The following is a 19,453-nucleotide window of genomic DNA, read 5'->3' on the forward strand; positions in this document are numbered from 1 at the left end:
TACCCCCGGGGTAAATTAGTTTGGGGGGGGTAATTACCCCCCCCAACAGATTTGGGGGGAGTATTTACCCCCCCCCCAACAAACTTTGGGGGGGGTAATTACCCCCCCCAATCAAATTTTACCCCCGGGGTAAAAATTTTGGGGGGGGTAAAAAAAAATTTCGGCGCGCTTCGCGCGCCATTTTACCCCCCCCAAACACGAATTACCCCCCCCAAAAAAAAAAAGCTTGGACGCCCCTGATTTATACATTTTAACAATACTTTTACAAATAACACTAGCAATTATAGTCGATTTTTCATATCACATTAGTATTTACATTTTATACAAGACTAGGTATATTTTATTTTTATTTTGTTAAAATATACAAAATGAAAAAAGTATCATCCTGATATAAAAGTAACAGGATGTTTGTGTGTATAAGTTTGTGTCTGTTTGTACCGAAGGATCTCTTTAACCGCTATAGATTTTTTTTGATAATATATAAATTTTTATGGGTCCAGGAAGAAGGTTGTAAATATAAACCTTCAAAGAGAAATAACCCTTAGAAAAAAATTACTTTTTAAACTAAATTTTTTTTTTTGGGAGGGGGGTCGAATGGACAGACCAGTGGTTTTAAAACTAAAATATATGGAATATCTTATTTAATTAAAAGTATTTTATATATTAGGGCTAAAATTATTAATTTTTTGTTTAATGATTATGAAAGACCTTTTACTTATTGTATAAACAAGAATTTGAAGAATCTTAAGCAGCAAAGCTCATATACAATACATATCCAACAATTTACAAAAACAGACTTGATATTTGAAAGTGAGTTTGCTCAATGGTCAAAGGATTTTTCCACAAATAAAAATTGTATTGCCTCCAATACTGTGATGACGTACGGCTTCGCTACTAAAAACGTACTTTTCTTACTTTTACATAATTATAATTGTATAAAATATGGGCTAGACACATATCAACTTTTTATATACATGTTTTAATTAAATTATATTTTTACTGTCACAAATATTATTACGAGCTCATGACTGGAATTGATAAGTTTTGTGAAAAGTAGTCTTTTTATAAAAATATTTACGTAATGTTTTTTTTCTCAAAAAGTGGCGGAGACTTTTATATACCTCGTATTGAAGGTATTAGATACATTTAGAAACATCACAGAAAGCTAAAACTTCGTATACAGCTTCCTAGCTTGGAGTCGTGATAAAGCAATCTTAAGCGGAGCAGAGAAAGTGTCGTATTACGTTGGTTCTTTGGTTGGAGGGGAGGCGGGGGGGAGGTGGTATTTAGCTCCAGCTCTTGCGAAAAGAATGCATACCATTATTTTGGAGAAAAATAGAGTCACCTCCAGTTTAGACCTATCAATGGTTTAAAGAAAACAAAATATAAAAGCCAGCTTTATTGGATGTTTAAAATGATTACCGGCCTACGTTATTACAAACCATCCATTTATAATTGTTAAAAGCGAAGCTTTTCTATAATTAGGGTCGGTCCGTACGTCCGTCCGTCCGTACGTCCGTCCGTCCGTACGTCCGTCCGTCCGTACGTCCGTCCGAGATAGATAGCTTTTATTCGTTAATTTAGGCATGTTAGAATTGTCCTATCAAACTTTGCATGATGATTCCTGTAGTAGTAAAGGTACGATTTAGAAAGCGTAGCAACTCTATAATCATTACCAGAATGTCCGTACGTCCATTTTAGACATGTTGATTTTTTTACTTTTTTAACAACAAATTTTTATGTGATGTAATTATCCGTTTGATCTGATTTTTGGTCTGTTAATTCCTGGGACAACAAAGAACAATAGTATAAGCGAAGCAACTCTATAATCAAGTCCGAAAAATGTAAGTATGTCCATAAACATTATCATGTATCAAGCAGTTTTTCAACAAATTTACTTACAATTTTGCTTCGACTCTTTCGATACTTTTATATTCTGATTATTCAGTTCTGACACTATACAAGTGTCAATGTCCGTTTGCTCTACCGTTTCAGGGCTTCGCTTTTATGGATGTTGTCATCCTTGTTGTTTTATATAAAAATAAACCTTATTATAAAGTTCTGGCTATTTAAACGATCTTAATTACTAAAATAACATTACATCGCATTTTTTGTTATAATTGTTATAATGAAAATATATTTTAATATTTAAGACTAATTTTTATACCTATTTATATAAATTTAAATATAAAAATATTTAAATTTGACTTTTTGTTATTTTACATCTAAAACTTTTTAAATAATATATAACGGTTTTTTTATATCAGAGTACTTTTATCATCTATTTTACTTATTTTATCTTTTTTTTAGAAAGAAGTTTCAATAACTCCATTCGACGACAGTTTATCTGTAGGTGTACTTGCTTCGACTGGTTGTCTGCAGCAAATTCAGGATTATCAATCTTATATAGCACTAGGTTATGATAATCAAATATTCACGAAGGATTTATTTCCGTAAAAAAGCATAAAACCATCCCAAAACTTAAAATTGAAAAAAAAATACTGAGCTAAAACTATCTCTTTGTGCGGCGGACAAACTAAAAACATTAATGCTAGGTCCTAAATTGGGAAAAGTTTTTACGGAAACTTCATAAAGGTTTCAGGCTTGTTTTTGGTTAATTCCAGGACAAACGCAGGAGTCCCAAACGTCGGAGTGGACACTTAACCTAACCTAACCTATTTTAGGCAATCTAGTAGGTTTTTAAATGCCTAACCCCTTCAGGGGGCTTATTCGTACATTCATATCTTAACCTAACCTAATCTGTATAGAAATACTTAATTGAATTAATATTTTAACACTCCTACGTTTTCCACTCCGACTTTTGGGACTCCTGCGTTTGTCCTGGAATTAACCAAAAACAAACCTGAAACCTATATAAATTTCTTTAAAAACTTTTCCCAATTTGTCTATTTTGGACTAAATATTGTTGACAAAGCCCAATCTGTACCACTTTTTATTCCTGTGACGTCATAAAAGGGGGATTTTTTATCTCTTTTTGGGGGGTTTTCTTTACCATTTCCCCTCTCATCTTTCTCATTTTTATGACGTCACAGGAATCATAAGTGGTAAAATTGTTGTGTCAGTTCATTTTAGGATTAAAAAGAGCCTCGCAGGGTTATTTTTTCCAACTTTAGAATGATTGATAATTGGTCCTGCCTGTGAAGACACGCCTCTGCTTCGCTTATGACCGTCTCCGTTGATGGGAAAAATTCTTTCTTCTAATTTATACAACAATTTTATACATTTAGTTTACTAAGGTATAAGACAAAAGACGACAATTATAGTACATTACTTATCATTATAATCAAAATAACCTCTATTGTAGATTTAAACTATTAGTTGACACTGCTATTTTAACTAACCAATAAAGATTTAATAAAAGTACCAAAAGTTTATATGCTAATGAATAAGAGAACATTTTTATAAAATTAAAAGTTTCTTTCAGATTAAGATAAGAAAAATAATTTGCAGCAAATAAAGAATTTAAAAGAAAGTTTCCAATAATGCTAGACTCTGCTTTTGCAGATATTCCCATCCATTATTTTCATTATAATATAATGTACTAGCGGCTACGCCCCCTAGAGGCCTCTAGGAGCACTTGAGAGGGGAGTTGAATTCCAAACCCCATATTTTTTAATTTAGATATTTTTTTGAGGGGGGTGGGTTTTTTTTCTTCGGACGATTTCTCTTGGGAGGGTGGTGGTACCCTCCCCCAAAATAGTTATAAACCAACCCAGGACCAATGAGAAACTACCCTATTAAGGGGAACCCATTCAGTTCAGAGGTTAGCGAGATCCTACGGTACAGACATACAAACTTATTTTATTATAAGCATTCTAGCGGCTTTGCCCCTAGCCTCTAGGGGCTTTGCCCCAAGAGGTAATTAAAGAAAAAAAAATAATTACCTCTGGAGATGCCCCCACAAATTTTAAATAAAAAAAATTAAGTACCTGATGAGAAGCCCCCACTCTACCACTAATTTTAAATAATCAAAAAAAAATTGAGGAGGGGATTTTTCATTTTTTGGGGGGGTTGGGGATGTCCCACCCCCCAAGAAAATAGCCTAAAACCACCACAGGACCAGTAGGTATATAAGAGTAGAATCCGATCGGTTCAGGGGTTACCGAGATCTTAAGGAACAGACGGACAGACAGACAGACATAATTCTACTTTGTATTATAGATTCCCTTTCAATTTTATGTATAAAACATATTCAAAATATTGTGTTGACATTAAGTGTTTTGTTAAAGTCAAAATATGGTGTTTACTTTTGGTATCTGCAATATGACTATGTACACAAAAAACAACTTTGTAAAATTAAAGTTATTTTCAATATGCCGAACATGTAAAAATAATATAAAAAATAACAAAGGAGGTTATTTGGAAATATCTGCGCTTTTACACAAACCCTACTTGAGCACTTATTTAAAATATTGAAAATAAGAAAGTTGTTATTTTTCTTTCTTTGTTTATTACTTTAGGTGATCAGTTCACAACTAACCGAAAAACATTCATCACAATACACTGTACAGATAAAAGTCATTGATGCAAAATAAGGGTTTTGTTGTCTAATGCCTTGGGATCAACATTATAAATAAATATGGATCTCAAATGGTTTTAAATCACAAAAATTAAAGTTGTCTTGGACTAATTTAAACCCTAGAAATTATCTATCACCTTGTTTCCTGTCATCTATTTCCTTAAATGTATACAAAAGTTATTCCTGATTTGTAGCTTTAACGACAAGATGATGAGTTGGTGAGTCTCCAGAGCCAATGAAAGCTGCGCTCCCGTGGTTCATCTTATCCTCTTCATCCAAACATTTTATATCCGTCTCCTACAAAAGGGGAAATTGTCAACTTTATCTAACAATCTATTGTAAGTCTCTTTATCCTTTATGACTGTTATTTTTCCTTGTATTAAAGTTACAGTATGTCTGTTTGTCTGTATGTGTGTTTGCAATGAAAGATCTCTAACGCTAAACCAATTTGGCAATAGACTTCTAAAAAGGGGTTGAGGGAGGGGTGGGTTGGAGTAAGAGATGTTTACCCCCTAAAACTTTTAAACCCGGCTCTTTGCCAAATTCATTTTTTTAAAAACGCATTAGATCCAATCTTAATCCCAACCCCCTCTCTTCCCCATCATCCTCCAAATTCACCATTTTTCTCCCTGAAAATAAAAAGCATTGACGTCAATAGATTTCGCTCTCTTTTACAATGAAACTTCTTAAAGACCACCCAACAAATATTTTGGGTACCTTTTAAATTTTTTTACCTTTATTTTAATGGATGTCTTTTTAGCCTCATTTACTCCATTAGCTTGTGGACTCTCCAACCATTCTTTACCACATAACCTTAATAAAAATTATAAAGGATCCATGTTAAGCTTGGAGGTATTGTGGTGACATGTGGTTCTAACTATTTGTGTCAACAATACCATAACTAACCTTCCCAGCCAGTTGTAAAATGATTGAGCAATCTATGTTATATAAACAACTAGCGGCTACGCCACTAGGGGCATTTCGGGGCACTTGAAGAAGGGGGTAGTTAAATTCGATAACCCATTTATTTTATTTAGATTTTGAAACTAAACGAAAAAGTAAACAAAAATTTTGAGGGGTATGTAATTTTTTTTCTAGGGCCGATTTCTCTTGTAAGTGTGGTGATACCCTCCCCCCAAATAATTATAAACCTTCCCAGGACCTATAAGCAGCTACCCTGTTAAGAAAAACATACCGGTTCAGTGGTTAGCCAGACCCTTTGGTAGAGACCGACAAACAAATAGACATACATCCTGTTACTTTATAATAATCTTATTTCTAAATCTTTACAAAAGATATCAAAGAATTGTTCTTGGGAGCGAGCATCTCAAAAATTCACATCAATTTTCTGTCTATCTGTCCTTCCTTCAGTCCGGTCTGTAACGGTATTGATGAATATTTATTTCATTTCTTTTGCTGCAATTTAAGATATTTTTTTGGGTGAAGATACACCTTACTAAGAGTATCTAGCATACAAATTGCTTCGTCGGTCATATTAATTTTTAAAATGTTTTTATGATTTTTTATTTTTTATTATTTTTAATTTCTTTTTTTTTAGCCACTAAATATATCTGCTTTATGACTTTTATCTATTTTCCATTTGTTAGTCAATATTTTTTTTTCGTGCTTAGCTACTTATTGATGTTTTCATCCCTGATTGTAATTAATTTATTTTGTCTTTTTATATCTATCTAATTATCTTTTAATTCGTCATTAATGCAACTACTTATTCGATCTAAAGTGTACTTGTGTCAATATTAAGTTTTTAATCTTTTGTATTTTCTGTGCATCTACAGGGTGTTCCTCGCAAACTGTTTTATCTTTATTTAAATGCTTATTACTCCTTTAATATTTGAGCTATCTTAGTGTAATAAAAATGATTTAGCAGCCTACTTCTGACCGTTTTATAGGATCGTGACGGAAAACATCTACAAGGTAATACATAATAGGTTGATTTTATTAAATATAAGACTGATCCAGGAGAAAAATAAGCCTTGGGTAACTTTTAAAGCAGCTGTTGGTCAAACTGTGGATCACAAAGACTTACTTCAGAATTCAAATTATAAGAACTGCCATTGTAGTCCAACAAAAAAACGCTGATATAGTTCAAGTCCTTGTGTGCATTAGAAGTGAGCTACACATAAAAGATGAACAAAAATTACCAATATAATGCTAATTTTTACGTATCTATCTATCTATAATACCTGGCAGCTGCCCTGAAAAGAACTTGTTTGAACTTGGCCCCCACGCTACAGTAGATCAGAAAGGTTGTCGAGGAATTTACAACTGAAAAAAAAAGTTTTTTAAACATTGGACTGTTTATTATAATAGTCCCAAAATTTTTGTAATAACTTTTTCTTATTCGTTGACACAACAACTTTGGGGAATTTTTTTTTAATTGGTTGAGTTAAGTGTCCAAACGTTTCAACTGCTAATTGTAATCTACAGAAATGATAACTGTGTATGTCCTTAGAAAAAGTGAGACTATCTTGTTTAGGTTTTTAATTACTAGCAATTGTGCCGTTATCATCCAGCGGCACTTGATTATAAAAAGGAGGAAGGGGGTAAAAAAAGCACAAAGGACTTAAAATTCAAGATAATATAGTCTAAAACAATCCTGGAAAAGTACAAATAAAACCTCATTACTTCATAAAATATGAATAAAAGGCTACATATAAGAATCTATCTCTACCATAGGTTTTACTTGTAAATTTGTTTTTTTTTACATAAAGTAGCAAGATTTTTTTGTCTGAAGTTAAGATTTAGATAACTACTGAAACGATTGGTTTGTACATTTTATGTAAGCTTTAAATTTCCAAGGACTGGTTTAGGCTATTTCACTTTTCGATTGAAGTCTTAAGATGATCTTGAGCAATTTTTTCACTACCACCCCTTTTAAAAAATATAATCTAGATTCTAGAGTAGTAAAGTTATTTTGTATTATGTACCTCGTAAAATAAATGTATAAAAAGTATACATTCTTTAAGATAAAAAAGTGTTATTTTTTTCTTGGAAGTTTTGATTAATCCATGTAATACAATTATGTTTCTTTCATTTTCTTATTTTCTAATACATCATTCTTAGATTGTTTTATAACATATATTCTAATATAATATATTAACCCCCCTTTACCAATATCTTTTATTTGTTTTATTATTATTTTTTTCATCAATTTCCACATTTTCCATAAAAACAGCCTAAAACCATGGTATGGTCCAAAGTGAACAAAATTGTTGACTATTTTCTATAGAATACTTTGGTGTTTGATAAAGCTATACTTGTTTTTTTTTATTTTTAATTATTAATTTGTTGTTAATGAAAGCTTTATCAAACCACTGAACTAATATTTCATCAAAACCTATTAACAATTTTAATAATTGATGTAAAATTGATTTTGGCTCGGATTTTCACTAAAAGGTTGTTGTTTATTTCAAAACTTGTTATATTAACCATTATCAAAAATCAGGGAATTCCGAGAGCAATTTTTTGCAGAATAAAATATCATGTAAAGATAGCTGTCGCCTTCAAACACTTTGTCTTAGCCTATAGAGTAATGGGTGTACGCCCCCTCCCCCTCACACTTAATTTTGATTTATAATTTTTTGTGGGAGAGTGATTGTTTTATACCCATCGCCCCTTATTTATTTATAGTTCTTTAAAAATTCTAACTTTTCTAGGGGTCATTTTAAAAGAATATATCCTTCCTAATAAAAGATAAAATCTTTATGGAAAATATAAATGGCTTCACTGAAAAGTAGAGCCTTATATGTATATCCTGCTGCTAGCGAGATCTCTCGATACAAACACATATTAAACGGGAAAAGGGGATTCTTAGCAAACTAGAGCGGGCATTGAGTACTAGAAAACCAGACTTCTAGAGTAACTTTTCCCTTAAAAATATAAAACGGTCTGGAATTTGAAATTATTTTTGTATAAGATGAAATTGTGTAAAGTGAAGCGGGAAGGGAGGGGACAATGACTTTTTATAACACTGGTACTTAGTGATTTATACACAGCTGTGTACAAACATTTCAACCAATTATTTCAAGGAGTAAATTTTCTTAATATCATTATGTCATATTTCAATTTATCGTCCATTGTCTTATCCCTTAATATCCCTGAAAGTAAAGAGATACAGTTGGATTTAAATTGATGTCATTTGTTACCTCAGCTAAAAGTAAAGTACAATAGTGTTCCCTGCAAGAAGCTAAGAAAAATATATAAACAAATAGCCAACAAAACTAAATGAACTTATGGTGTTGACTATTCCCTAAAGCTATACTATAATTCTTTTCTGTAGAGTTTATAGTTTTCTATGTCCCTATGTTATATTTTATCTGAATAACTACTGAACCAATTGGTTTCTCTGTTTTAGGTCTCATAGGACTTGTAATGGTTTTAGGCGATTTGATATAAGATACAAGGCTTGGGGTGATTTAGGATATTTTTCTAGTTCTGAATTCTGAATACAGCGCCAATGGAGAGTTATTTTTAAAAAGCAATAAAAAATGGATATTGAACTAAAAGAACAACTAATTTGCCCCTCTCTGTCTTTACAAAAACAATATGTCCTGCAGAATATTAAACTGTTTTCTCTATTGATAACTTAAACAAAACTAATGGACAAAACGTTTTTATTTGTTTTGTACGAACAACGTTAAAATCTTTGTTTTATCTGAAACTGTAGAAAATGTATGTGTGCACTTTTAACATTTGATATTAAATCCTATAATAGCAGGCATATTTCTTACTTTTCAAGTATGCTTAGCATATACATACACAGATACAGAAAAGGGATCAAAGTGCTGAATTTTTTTTTTAAATGGTTGTCCTTACATAATAGTATCTAGCAAAGTATAAAACAATTTCAAGACTTAAATCTAATAATGGAAATAAGACAGTTTGGGCTAGAAGTGGAATGTGTTTGATTCTTAACCCTTACAGATCGGGCCCCAATTCCCACCTTAATAAATCGGGGGGGGGGGGGGGGGGGGGGCGGCTCCAAGAGCCCCCCCCCCCTCTATCTCGGCTCCTGGTACAGATAAAGACGTAAAAAATTTTTCTGGTGGTTCATGTGTATTTTTAGAGAAAATTACTTTTTCTAGTCATAGCGGTCAGACCGCTCCTTAGCCGCTTTTTAGCGGCCAGCCGCTAAATTTTAAAACAGCTGTAGAGCGGCCAATTTTGCAGCTAGGATGACCAAATTTTAGGACGAACTTTTATTTTTCATAACAAAAAAATTACTTTTTCTGATCATCGCCGAAAAACGGCAAATAACGGAAACCGCCATTTTCGGCGGTTAGGGCGGTAAAACGGCGGTTGGCGGCGCAAATTAATATTTTTATCTGTTTTTATTGCTCAAGGATTTGCAAAAAAAATGTATAGGTCTCTAGCTGTAATAGAAGCCACGATATTCATGATATATGTCTGTAGTAAAAACAGGACAAAAGTCGGTCATAAAGTCGGTCAGGGAGCGGTCAAACGGTCATAACACCACTTTTCTCAGAAGGTCATTGATATCTAAGTATTCACCAAAAAAAATTTAAGTTTCTACCTTATACACAAAAGTCATAATGTAGAAATTAAGATTTATTTAGAATTTTTTCTAATTTTTTGCTACCCAACCGACTTTGACCGGACACCACGACCGACACAGACCAGATATCCTAATAAAATCAACTCTTGCCGACGTATAATTACTAAACTTAAAAAGTCATGAAGTTACAGCTCTTCATCTTACCTACAAAAAAATGAGATTGAAAAAACTAGAGGGGGGGGCTCTTGGAGCCCCCCCCCCCCTCCGATCTGTAAGGGTTAAAAATGAACAACATCCATAAAAATGAACCTCATACATTATTAAAAAAAAAACTTTTAAATCAAATCATATCAAAGTATCAACTATTGAATTTTCAACATTTAATGACAAAATTAATACATGCTAGTAGCTCTGTATTGGAAATGGAAAGGTAGTGGTATTAAGTAGCCTAAAACCCCTCTAAGATTTGAGTTTTAAAAACTTAGCCCAAAATTATCCCATAAAAAGACCCAAGTTAAGCTTCCGAAACAGGATAACTCGATAGAATGAGTAATTTGCAATGCATTAAAAAAAACTCTATAAATTTATGAAAAATTAGATTTGTTACCTAGTAGAAAATGGCTGACACTGTTGAGACAATGAAACCAGGCGGGGTGAATAAAATTGTCTCCACAACTGAAATAGATAGATAGATTATTACAAATATACATAGATAAATAGATAGATACAAATGTAGATAAATAGATAGATTGATCATTAGATGTGTATTTAGAGAAATATATATAAGTTTCAGATTTTTGTTTGTTTTTGCGTTGCTTCCTTTAAATTTAACCAGACTGCGCTTTTTGTGCCGATAAATGTATTCACTTCCCAATGATTATTAACAAAATTACCCCCCCGTAGATTAAAAATTAAAAATAAGACTATAAATAATGGTGTAATTAACAGTCCCTTCCTGATACCATGTTTTACCAGCTACAAAATGCAGAATTTAAAAAAAAATTGGAGGAATATTTTTTTTTGTGAATTGTCCTCTCCCTGAATCCCTGTGTGTTTAACGGTTTCCAATATCTCAATAAATGTAATCCATGAAGCACCTTTATCAATCTTTTTAACCATTAATTTCAGAGAAGTGTAGCAACTCTAAAAGTAATTATTGTATTCAGTACATAATACATCTGTCTTTAAATGTTTTCTTACTTTCATTCGCCCCCTCTGACATAGAATTGTAGCAAAGCAACTAGGAAAGTCGTTTGTGTCTGTTTGTCTGTCTAATCTCTCGATAGTCGTGCAGTTTCTCTTCCACGCTTGGATTTTTCGTTCTTTTCTTTTTTTCCCTCTAATGTTTATCATTTATTGAGATAGAATCGTTAAATAAGAGAAAGCCCAATCTGTCCCGATTTTGTATTACTTTTAAAAGTGAGATTCCAGTTACGTCATATACGTTTCGGGAAAAAAAGGGAAGGGGGGAAGAAAATCTCTTCAAAAGAGATGGGAGAAAAGGGGAGAGATTTTCTTCCCCCCTTCACTTTTTATATGACGTCACAGGAATCGCACTTTTCAAAAGTGATATAAAATCGGGACAGATTGGGCTTTCTCGTTAAATAAAATTATGTTTGTTTTGCTGTATCACAGTTTGTCGTTCTTTTTACATCTAAAATATTATAGGCTTGTTGTTGCTTGACTATTTATGAACATATTGGACTTGATATAAAACTTTCAATATATCAACGATGAGTTTTAAAATTAAAATAGTAAAGGATTTTCGTTTGTCATGGTTATCCATTAAGCGGCATGATTCATATGTTTTTTTCTAGATTTCTAAATAAATGGAATCGTAAATTTTGAATTAAACTTCAACAAATATATTTTCAACTTATTTATAACAAATATATGGATGATGTTGTTATTTTTGATAAAGAAGCTACTTTATTTTATTGCGCACTTTGTCTGTTCGTCAGTCCATATCGCTATAGAGAAAATGTGGTTTTCTCGGCTTTGATTGAAGATAGACCGCTGAAATGTTCAGTGAAGAATTCTTTAACATAACGCATCTAGTATATTCACTGTCCTTTCTATGATTTGTTGAACTTTGCTACTAATGGATGTTTTCATTCTTGTTTATTCAAAGATATGCTTCCAACTGTAGCTTTAGTGAAACAAACAAAATTTTAAGCCAGATCTAAACAAACTACAAGCAAAATAAGGATGATAACATCCATTAGTAGCAAAGTTTTTGAATATGAAAATAAGGACAGCAAAGCAAATTGAAGGAAAAGGGGTGCATAACAGACGGATATAGGTAAGTAACAATTATCATTTGTCAAATGAATTTTTAAAATTTCAGAAGATACCGGCAATTCCGATAGACTGACGGACCAAGTAAATTATATGCTGGATGCTCTTTAGAATTGGAAATATTAAAACAACAATGCTGCAATATCCTGAATTGCAGCCAAAAAATGCACGTTCCCTCCATTTCTAACAGTCGGACGGACAAACGAATGTTTCGAATAATAGAGTAGCTTTGCTGCTAAAATTCAAGGTAATTTATTAGCTCTAGTTCACATAGTCTAAATGAAATATAAGACAAAGATTTTGCAATGTTTTGAAGCAAACTCCAGGTACCGAGGTTGGAAAATAATGAAGTTTGAAAAAATAATACATTTTTAAATATGCAATTTTATAAAGTGAATAAAGAGGAAAAATATCTAATTGATAAAGTTTAACAATAGAAAATGTTGAAAAAGAATAATATCTTTTTATAGAAGAATGTAAAATTGTTACAGATAAAAACAGATTCGCCAGATGCAGTTTTATTAAAAAGCCACAACTGTAATTGACGCCTTTCACTAAGTTTTAACAATCTTTTTTACATCTGTTATTAATGTTTTCAACAAGAAAATAAACTGAACGGTGCTGAGAAATGAAAAACACTGTTGCTCTTCCATTGGATGTTTAATTATTCATTTTTTTAAGGTTAAGAGAAAAAAATCTTGGGTGTATCAAATGTTGAATCCTTACATGAAAGTAACAAGTGTCTGTCTTTACAGAAGGATCTTGCTAACCTCTGAACCGACATGGTTCTCCATTACTCTGAAGCTTTCATAGGCCTTGGGGTGGTTTTTGATTAGCACACCACCTCCCTCCCAAGAGAAATCGCCCAAGTCGATTCCTACCTCCACCCCTCAAGTGCCCCTAGTCTTGAGGTCTCTAGGGGCGTATCCGCTAGTAAACAAAATATTGTATATTTTCAAATATTTATAAGAAAAATGACAAATGAACCAAAAATATGAAAACAAAGAAACAAACTTGAAGATGAATACTAAAGTTTTGACTTGAAATAAACAATTTGGGTTTTCTTACAAAATGTCTTATTCTAAAAAAATTCAAAATGAAATGGAAAGCGTTTTTTTTTGTAGTTGGAGCATTATAAGCTTTGCCTCTATTAAAGTGTAGGTTTTATACTCTTAAAGCCCCATAATGATATTTTTTCGTGTGTTTTTTTTTAGTAAGGGCTTATATAACATAAAATTATTTTTAACTTATTTTTTCAGAATAAAAATATGGACATTTAATAGATTGAAAAATATAAATCAGGAGCTTATATATTTTCAATTAGATAGATAGATTGATGATTGGGATACACTAATTCTTTTTTATATAGATTTTTAAAGAATAATGCCTTTCTATGATTAATTATATAAGGATCTTGTAATAGCTGTGAATGATATTTATCAAACAACTGGAATCAAATTTGTAAAATTTCATTTTAGATTATTTATTGAAAAAGACATATTTATATGGCGCAGCCTCCGTAAACTAAGGTTTAACCGTCTTGGTATCGAAATAGAAATAAATTGATTTAATACATCTGTCTTGAGATAGTTATGTTATGACTGTTTAATCGAGTGAATGTTTATATTCTTATGCGTTGGCTTAACAACTTTGGAGAATTTTTATTGGTTGGTCATTAAGTTATGTGTTTAAAGGTTTCAACCAATAATTGTAATCTATAGATTGGGTTATTTTGTGTATCATCATTGGGGATGTACGTACATGAATCAATTTATTAGCCATCGTCATTTCCCTTTGGATCAATGAATTTTTACAGTCATAAAGCATATAAGCAAAAATTCAGTGACGGACGTACAATTGTAAAGAAGAACAGAATTAAAATGTAGACCAGCTATGCCTTAAAACCTTTCTAACAACTTTTAAAAACAAAAAACTTTTGTACATAAAATTTTCATGTTTTTTCCTTATTCTATTTCAGCCGAATGTATTTCAGTAAAAATCATATTATTATATTTTTGTAAATAAAGAGAAATTTTAGTGCTTTAATGTCTATTGATAACTGATCCCTCCCCACTTTTATAAAATAAATTTTTAAAAAGAGGGAATGGGGGTTGTTTATTTTCCTTTGCAGAGAGCTCTAAACCTTGGGGCCTGAATCTCCTGTGACTCAGGGAGTAAGGGAGGGGACAATGGATCGAATAATTAATTTTTAGGAGTCTCAGACTTTGGGTACTGGCTTAAAGGGAATGTGCAAGAATTTCGCAGTTTCTGACTGACTTTGGGTACTAGCGCACAAAATGCCGCTATCTCGTTTGTTAGTATTGAATATTGCAGACAAGTATCAATAAACTTAATCTGTTATGATGTGGCTGTTTTTAACAATTTTTTTCTCTCCAGAAAATATGATTTCATATATAAAAACTTTATTGTGATATTTGTTTAATAAGCAATCTAAGAATCCAATAAAATTTTGGGTTATGGGGCTAAGGGTTGAATGGGTTCCAGGGAGATTTTTCTAGTTATTAATTACAGAATGATTAAGTCAGTCTGATGTGCTGGTAATATAATTTTCAAATGAATGCTTTTTTTGGAACTTTCTTCTTATTTTATAGTTGTCTGTATTGTATTAACTCTCCCTTTACAATTTCCTCAATATTTTCTGGATTAATCTGGATTTCAATGTCTTTCAGCAAATACTCTTAAATTGAATTAATTGCCCATTGTCCCCTCCCTTTCTCCCTGCCTGTGACTAAACCCAACAGAACTACTAAGTACCAAATATAACATTACCTTTACCTAACGATTAACTTAAAGTAATAAACAAACAAACAAACAAAAAATCGCCCAATACTTATATTCAATTTATTTCATGAAAAAGAGGAGGGGTTTCTGTGTTCCACTAGGCAATTTGAGGAAAGTAGGAAAATGTAATATATACAGTTCAAACAATTCAATAACTAAATAATTTTAGCTACATTACTTTTTTAAAAAAAGGTCTTACAATCAAAAAAAAATTGCGAAAAAAGCTGCCCTTGAATTTTGAGAAATATAAATATTTTTTAAACTTAAAGTCATTAATTACAAAGTTAGGAATTTTCTCAATAAACTTTTTAGATATTAGCCAAAATTTACATATGAATATATGCCCATATCCAGTTTTACCATATTCATATTACCACGTAGGTAAATTTATATTAGAGATATGGATACCATCTAAAGTTTCTGAACTAATTTAATTGTGCCTTATAGTCCTAAATTTTTTTCCTCCATAAAATGATTCCACTATTGTCTCAAATTATGAACCCTATAAAAAGCAAAGATAAAGAGATAGATCATTAGCAGAAAATTGTTTCTCATTTTGAGATGCAAATTCATGTATATCTTTAGAAGATTCAAAACTTTTTTGGAATAAACAAAACATTATTTCTCCTCGACTTATCCTTACAACCTTGATAAGTGAGAAAATAATTCATTAAGAAGAAATTTCATTAACACAAGATTTATATTCTTAAGAAAAGGAGTTGACACTAGACACATATTATAAGGCAAAGCTACCCTATATATATCGAAGTATGTAGCCTGGTTTTGTTTCCTTCATCGTAAACTTTACATTGTTCAAGATGATTAATCATTAGGATAAAAATTTTAACTACCAGGAGATAAAAGTAATTTAACTATTTTCTATTTTGATTATAAGCAGCTCTAAGGCACTTAAACTTTCTATCCTTGTTTTTATTAATAGAGTTCAAAAATAGAATGTTATGGTAATTTAAACAGCTGTTCTTACTTTTTTACACTCATAGAAATATATCTTTAAAAAGATCCTACGATAAAGTGGCTTCGCCACGTCTCCATTACTCTAACATTACTACAGCGCTAGCTGAAAGCTTCTCCAAAAAAGCTAATAATATCTGAACTGTTTACAATGCAATGTAAGAATAGAAAATTGCCAATTGAAAGTTTTATATAAAATATTCAATAAAATTTTTCTTTTTATGAAGAAAAAATCTGCCAATAGAAAAATTAAAAATCTTACCTGAAAATTTCATCTAGCCAGGAAAGTTCAATGATGTTTAGAGTTACTCTACAAATTTTAACCCATAAGAAAATTGTAAGTTTTTTATGCATAAATTTCAGGGCTCGGCAGCCACGTTGGATTGTTCGAAAAGAGAAATTGCCATATTTGGATAAGGTTTAGACTTTCGGCCGATTTTTGAAATCATAAGAGGTTGAATTACCTAAGAATTACAGACGGCTAGAGCGCGGCGGCCGAGCTCTAATAATTTTACTTTGAAATCGATAGGGAAAAAAATATAACCAGAATAATAGAATTATTTTTAACGTTTAATTTAAAATTAGACCTAACATAGATTTTAAAAAGTAAATTTTTTAATGTCGAACTTAAATAAATGCTGAAATCTAATTTATATGATTAAAATGGATAAAAATCATGTATAATCAAATATCTAGCATACCATAAGAAGAACGAATCTAAACCTTTTATTTAGACATGTTGCATTATCAAATGCACTTTTAAAGTCAAACTAACATTAATGTCGAAATTCAAAATAGATAAAAAAAATGTATTTGTTATTTAATTGCAATAATTCCTTAAATCAAATTTATAGTCTTTATTCATATTAATGTTAGTCCGTTTGATTAATCACTCAAAGTACGCTCTTGAACACAGATAACCAAGTTTATTCTCTTTTTACTTTAGGAAAGTTTAGGTTAGGTTACATCAGGAACTGGGTTAGGGCACCCCGCAGTAGGGAAAGAAACTAACCTCATCCCCTTTGTTATTTTTAATTTATTTCAATAATAATTGGGGCGGGGTGCTATCATTGCTTTTCTTCACTTATGAGCTAATACCAATTAATTCTTTTATGAATAAATTCCTGAGAAGGTTGCAGACAAGGAAGACAACAACAATACCGACCAGGATGAAGGCCAGGTTGATCTCTCCTGTCTGGTTCTTGCGCCATCTGGTGTGCGTGTACCTGCAAACACAAATCTATAGAAACACAGAAAAGTATAGATAGTTTGATACATGAATTAACACAGGTAGCTTCAAACCTAGCCTAAATCAATGGAGGAAATAAAATTATTTACATTCTGTAGTGCAATGGATTAAAACCATTACATGAAAAATTAAAATTTAAAGTGATAGGTTGACAATCCTCCCCTCCCCCTCTTTAAAGTACCTCTATATAGGGACATCTTAGTCGGTCGTAGCCATCATAAAAAAAAATCATAAATAAATACAATAATATGCTACAAATGAAACTTTGAATAAAGGTTTGTAAGTTGAGTTTTATCCATACTAGCAGTTGCGCCCCTGGAAATTGGTGGTTCTGTATTTAAAAGAGGATAAAAATAAGCACGTGACGTCATAAATTTGAGGGATTATCCATCCCGTTTTAGGGGTTTTCTTTCCCACTCCCCTTCTCCTCATCCCTAATTTTTATGACGTTAAAATTTTTGAGCGACTTTCTTCACTCACAATCACCATATTGAAAATCAAGTTTATATGATAATTTTATCATTAAAAATTTGCAGTGATAATTTTAACACTTCTCAACTTTGCAGAATAATTTCATTGTCCAATGAATCTTCATAATATGCTAGAAATCCATGATTAAAGAAATCATACAGACAAAAATATATATGAAAGAATCGACATATTTGGATAATGGTCCTTAAATTTAGGATTAACAAAATATGACGAATTATAAAACATTCTTAAAATTTTAAATTAAGACTTTACTTAATTCTTTTTATATTCTTAATTTTGAAAAGTTTAATGACGGTAATTAAAAATAATCCCTACTTTACAAAAAGGAATTTAATTATTTTAGATTAAATATTTAATCATTGCTGTAAATATTTTCTAAATTTATGATATGTCAGGCATTTCTATGTTAGTTAAAATATGTTTAATGTATATCCATATAAACAAGGGTGACAACATCCATAAAAGCGAAGCTCTGAAACGGTATGACGTACATTATGACGAACATTAACTCTTATATAGTGTCAGAACTGAATTTACAAAATGAAAATATAAACGTTTTGACAAAATTATACGTATATTTGTTGCAAAACTTCTTAGATATAGAATTCTGTTTAAAGATATACTGACTTTTTTAAGATTGATTATAGAGATGCTTTGCTTGTAATATTGTATTATAGTAATAGGAATCACTAATCCAAAGATCAGATCAATCGGATGATAATATCACATAAAATATTGTTGTTAAAAAAAGTTGAAAATCACATTCTGGTGACTATTATAGAGTTGCAACTATTTCTAAATCAAACCCAACTACTGCAGGAATCCTAATGCAAATCTACAGGACAATTCTAATATGCCTAAATTAACGAAAACAGCTATCCGTTAGTACGGTCGCTTTTAAAAATTATGATTTAGGGCTTTAAGATTTCGCTTCGGGTTCTAGACCTCTCCGCGCACCTTGAAACATAATCCGCGTCTAATAATTGAATTATAATTGCCAACCCTTTGATTGCTCGACTTTTGCCTGGAAGTCCTAATTGTGCATTAAATTATTAATAAAGTATTGAGTAGCGACTGTTTATGGGCCAAGACGTTCACCCCTTCTATTACAATTGATGTCACGCACCTGACATAGCAGCATTAAGTACCATTTTAACGTCTCCAGTATGAAGCGGTTTCCAGACTCGAACCCGACGCCTTCCTCACATCAACCCCGACACGTTATTTGAAATGGTGTCAAGAAAAAAATAGGCATAATAATATCAGTGTCGCATATCTACAGTTACGACTTAATTTTCAAGTTCTTATGTCATATTAAGCATCATATCACAAACAAATACGTCACTTCTCATTGGGGAAAAAGACGTATAATCTAAAATAAAATATAAAAATATGTAGGTTGACAAACATAAAAACTTTTATTTAAACCTAAATAACAATCTATTAAAATGGATTCAAAAGCTAAATTCATGTATATGTAAATTAATTTAATTGACATAAAATGAATTTTACTGTTCTCTTCGTTAAGATGCAAAAAATCATTAAATAATCAAATGTTAATTAA

General features: G+C 31.4%; 1 protein-coding gene across 1 annotated transcript in view; it reads right to left on the minus strand.

Annotated features, from left to right (window-relative positions):
- Positions 1-233: 233 nt before the first annotated feature.
- Positions 234-19,453, minus strand: part of LOC145319979 (FMRFamide receptor-like) — a 92,628-nt gene continuing 73,408 nt past the window's right edge. The window contains exons 11-18 of the mRNA XM_080162390.1: positions 17,273-17,374; positions 16,411-16,458; positions 10,684-10,751; positions 6,745-6,826; positions 5,275-5,353; positions 4,724-4,837; positions 3,157-3,218; positions 234-2,376 (exon numbers count right to left, since the gene is read on the minus strand). Of these exons, the coding sequence (XP_080018516.1) occupies positions 2,307-2,376; positions 3,157-3,218; positions 4,724-4,837; positions 5,275-5,353; positions 6,745-6,826; positions 10,684-10,751; positions 16,411-16,458; positions 17,273-17,374 (625 nt within the window). The 3' untranslated portion in view covers positions 234-2,306. The remainder of the gene's footprint in view (positions 2,377-3,156; positions 3,219-4,723; positions 4,838-5,274; positions 5,354-6,744; positions 6,827-10,683; positions 10,752-16,410; positions 16,459-17,272; positions 17,375-19,453) is intronic.

Source organism: Acartia tonsa, chromosome 5 (genome assembly GCF_053477335.1).
Source record: "Acartia tonsa isolate MP-2025a chromosome 5, ASM5347733v1, whole genome shotgun sequence".
NCBI classification, from domain to species: Eukaryota; Metazoa; Arthropoda; class Copepoda; order Calanoida; family Acartiidae; genus Acartia; species Acartia tonsa.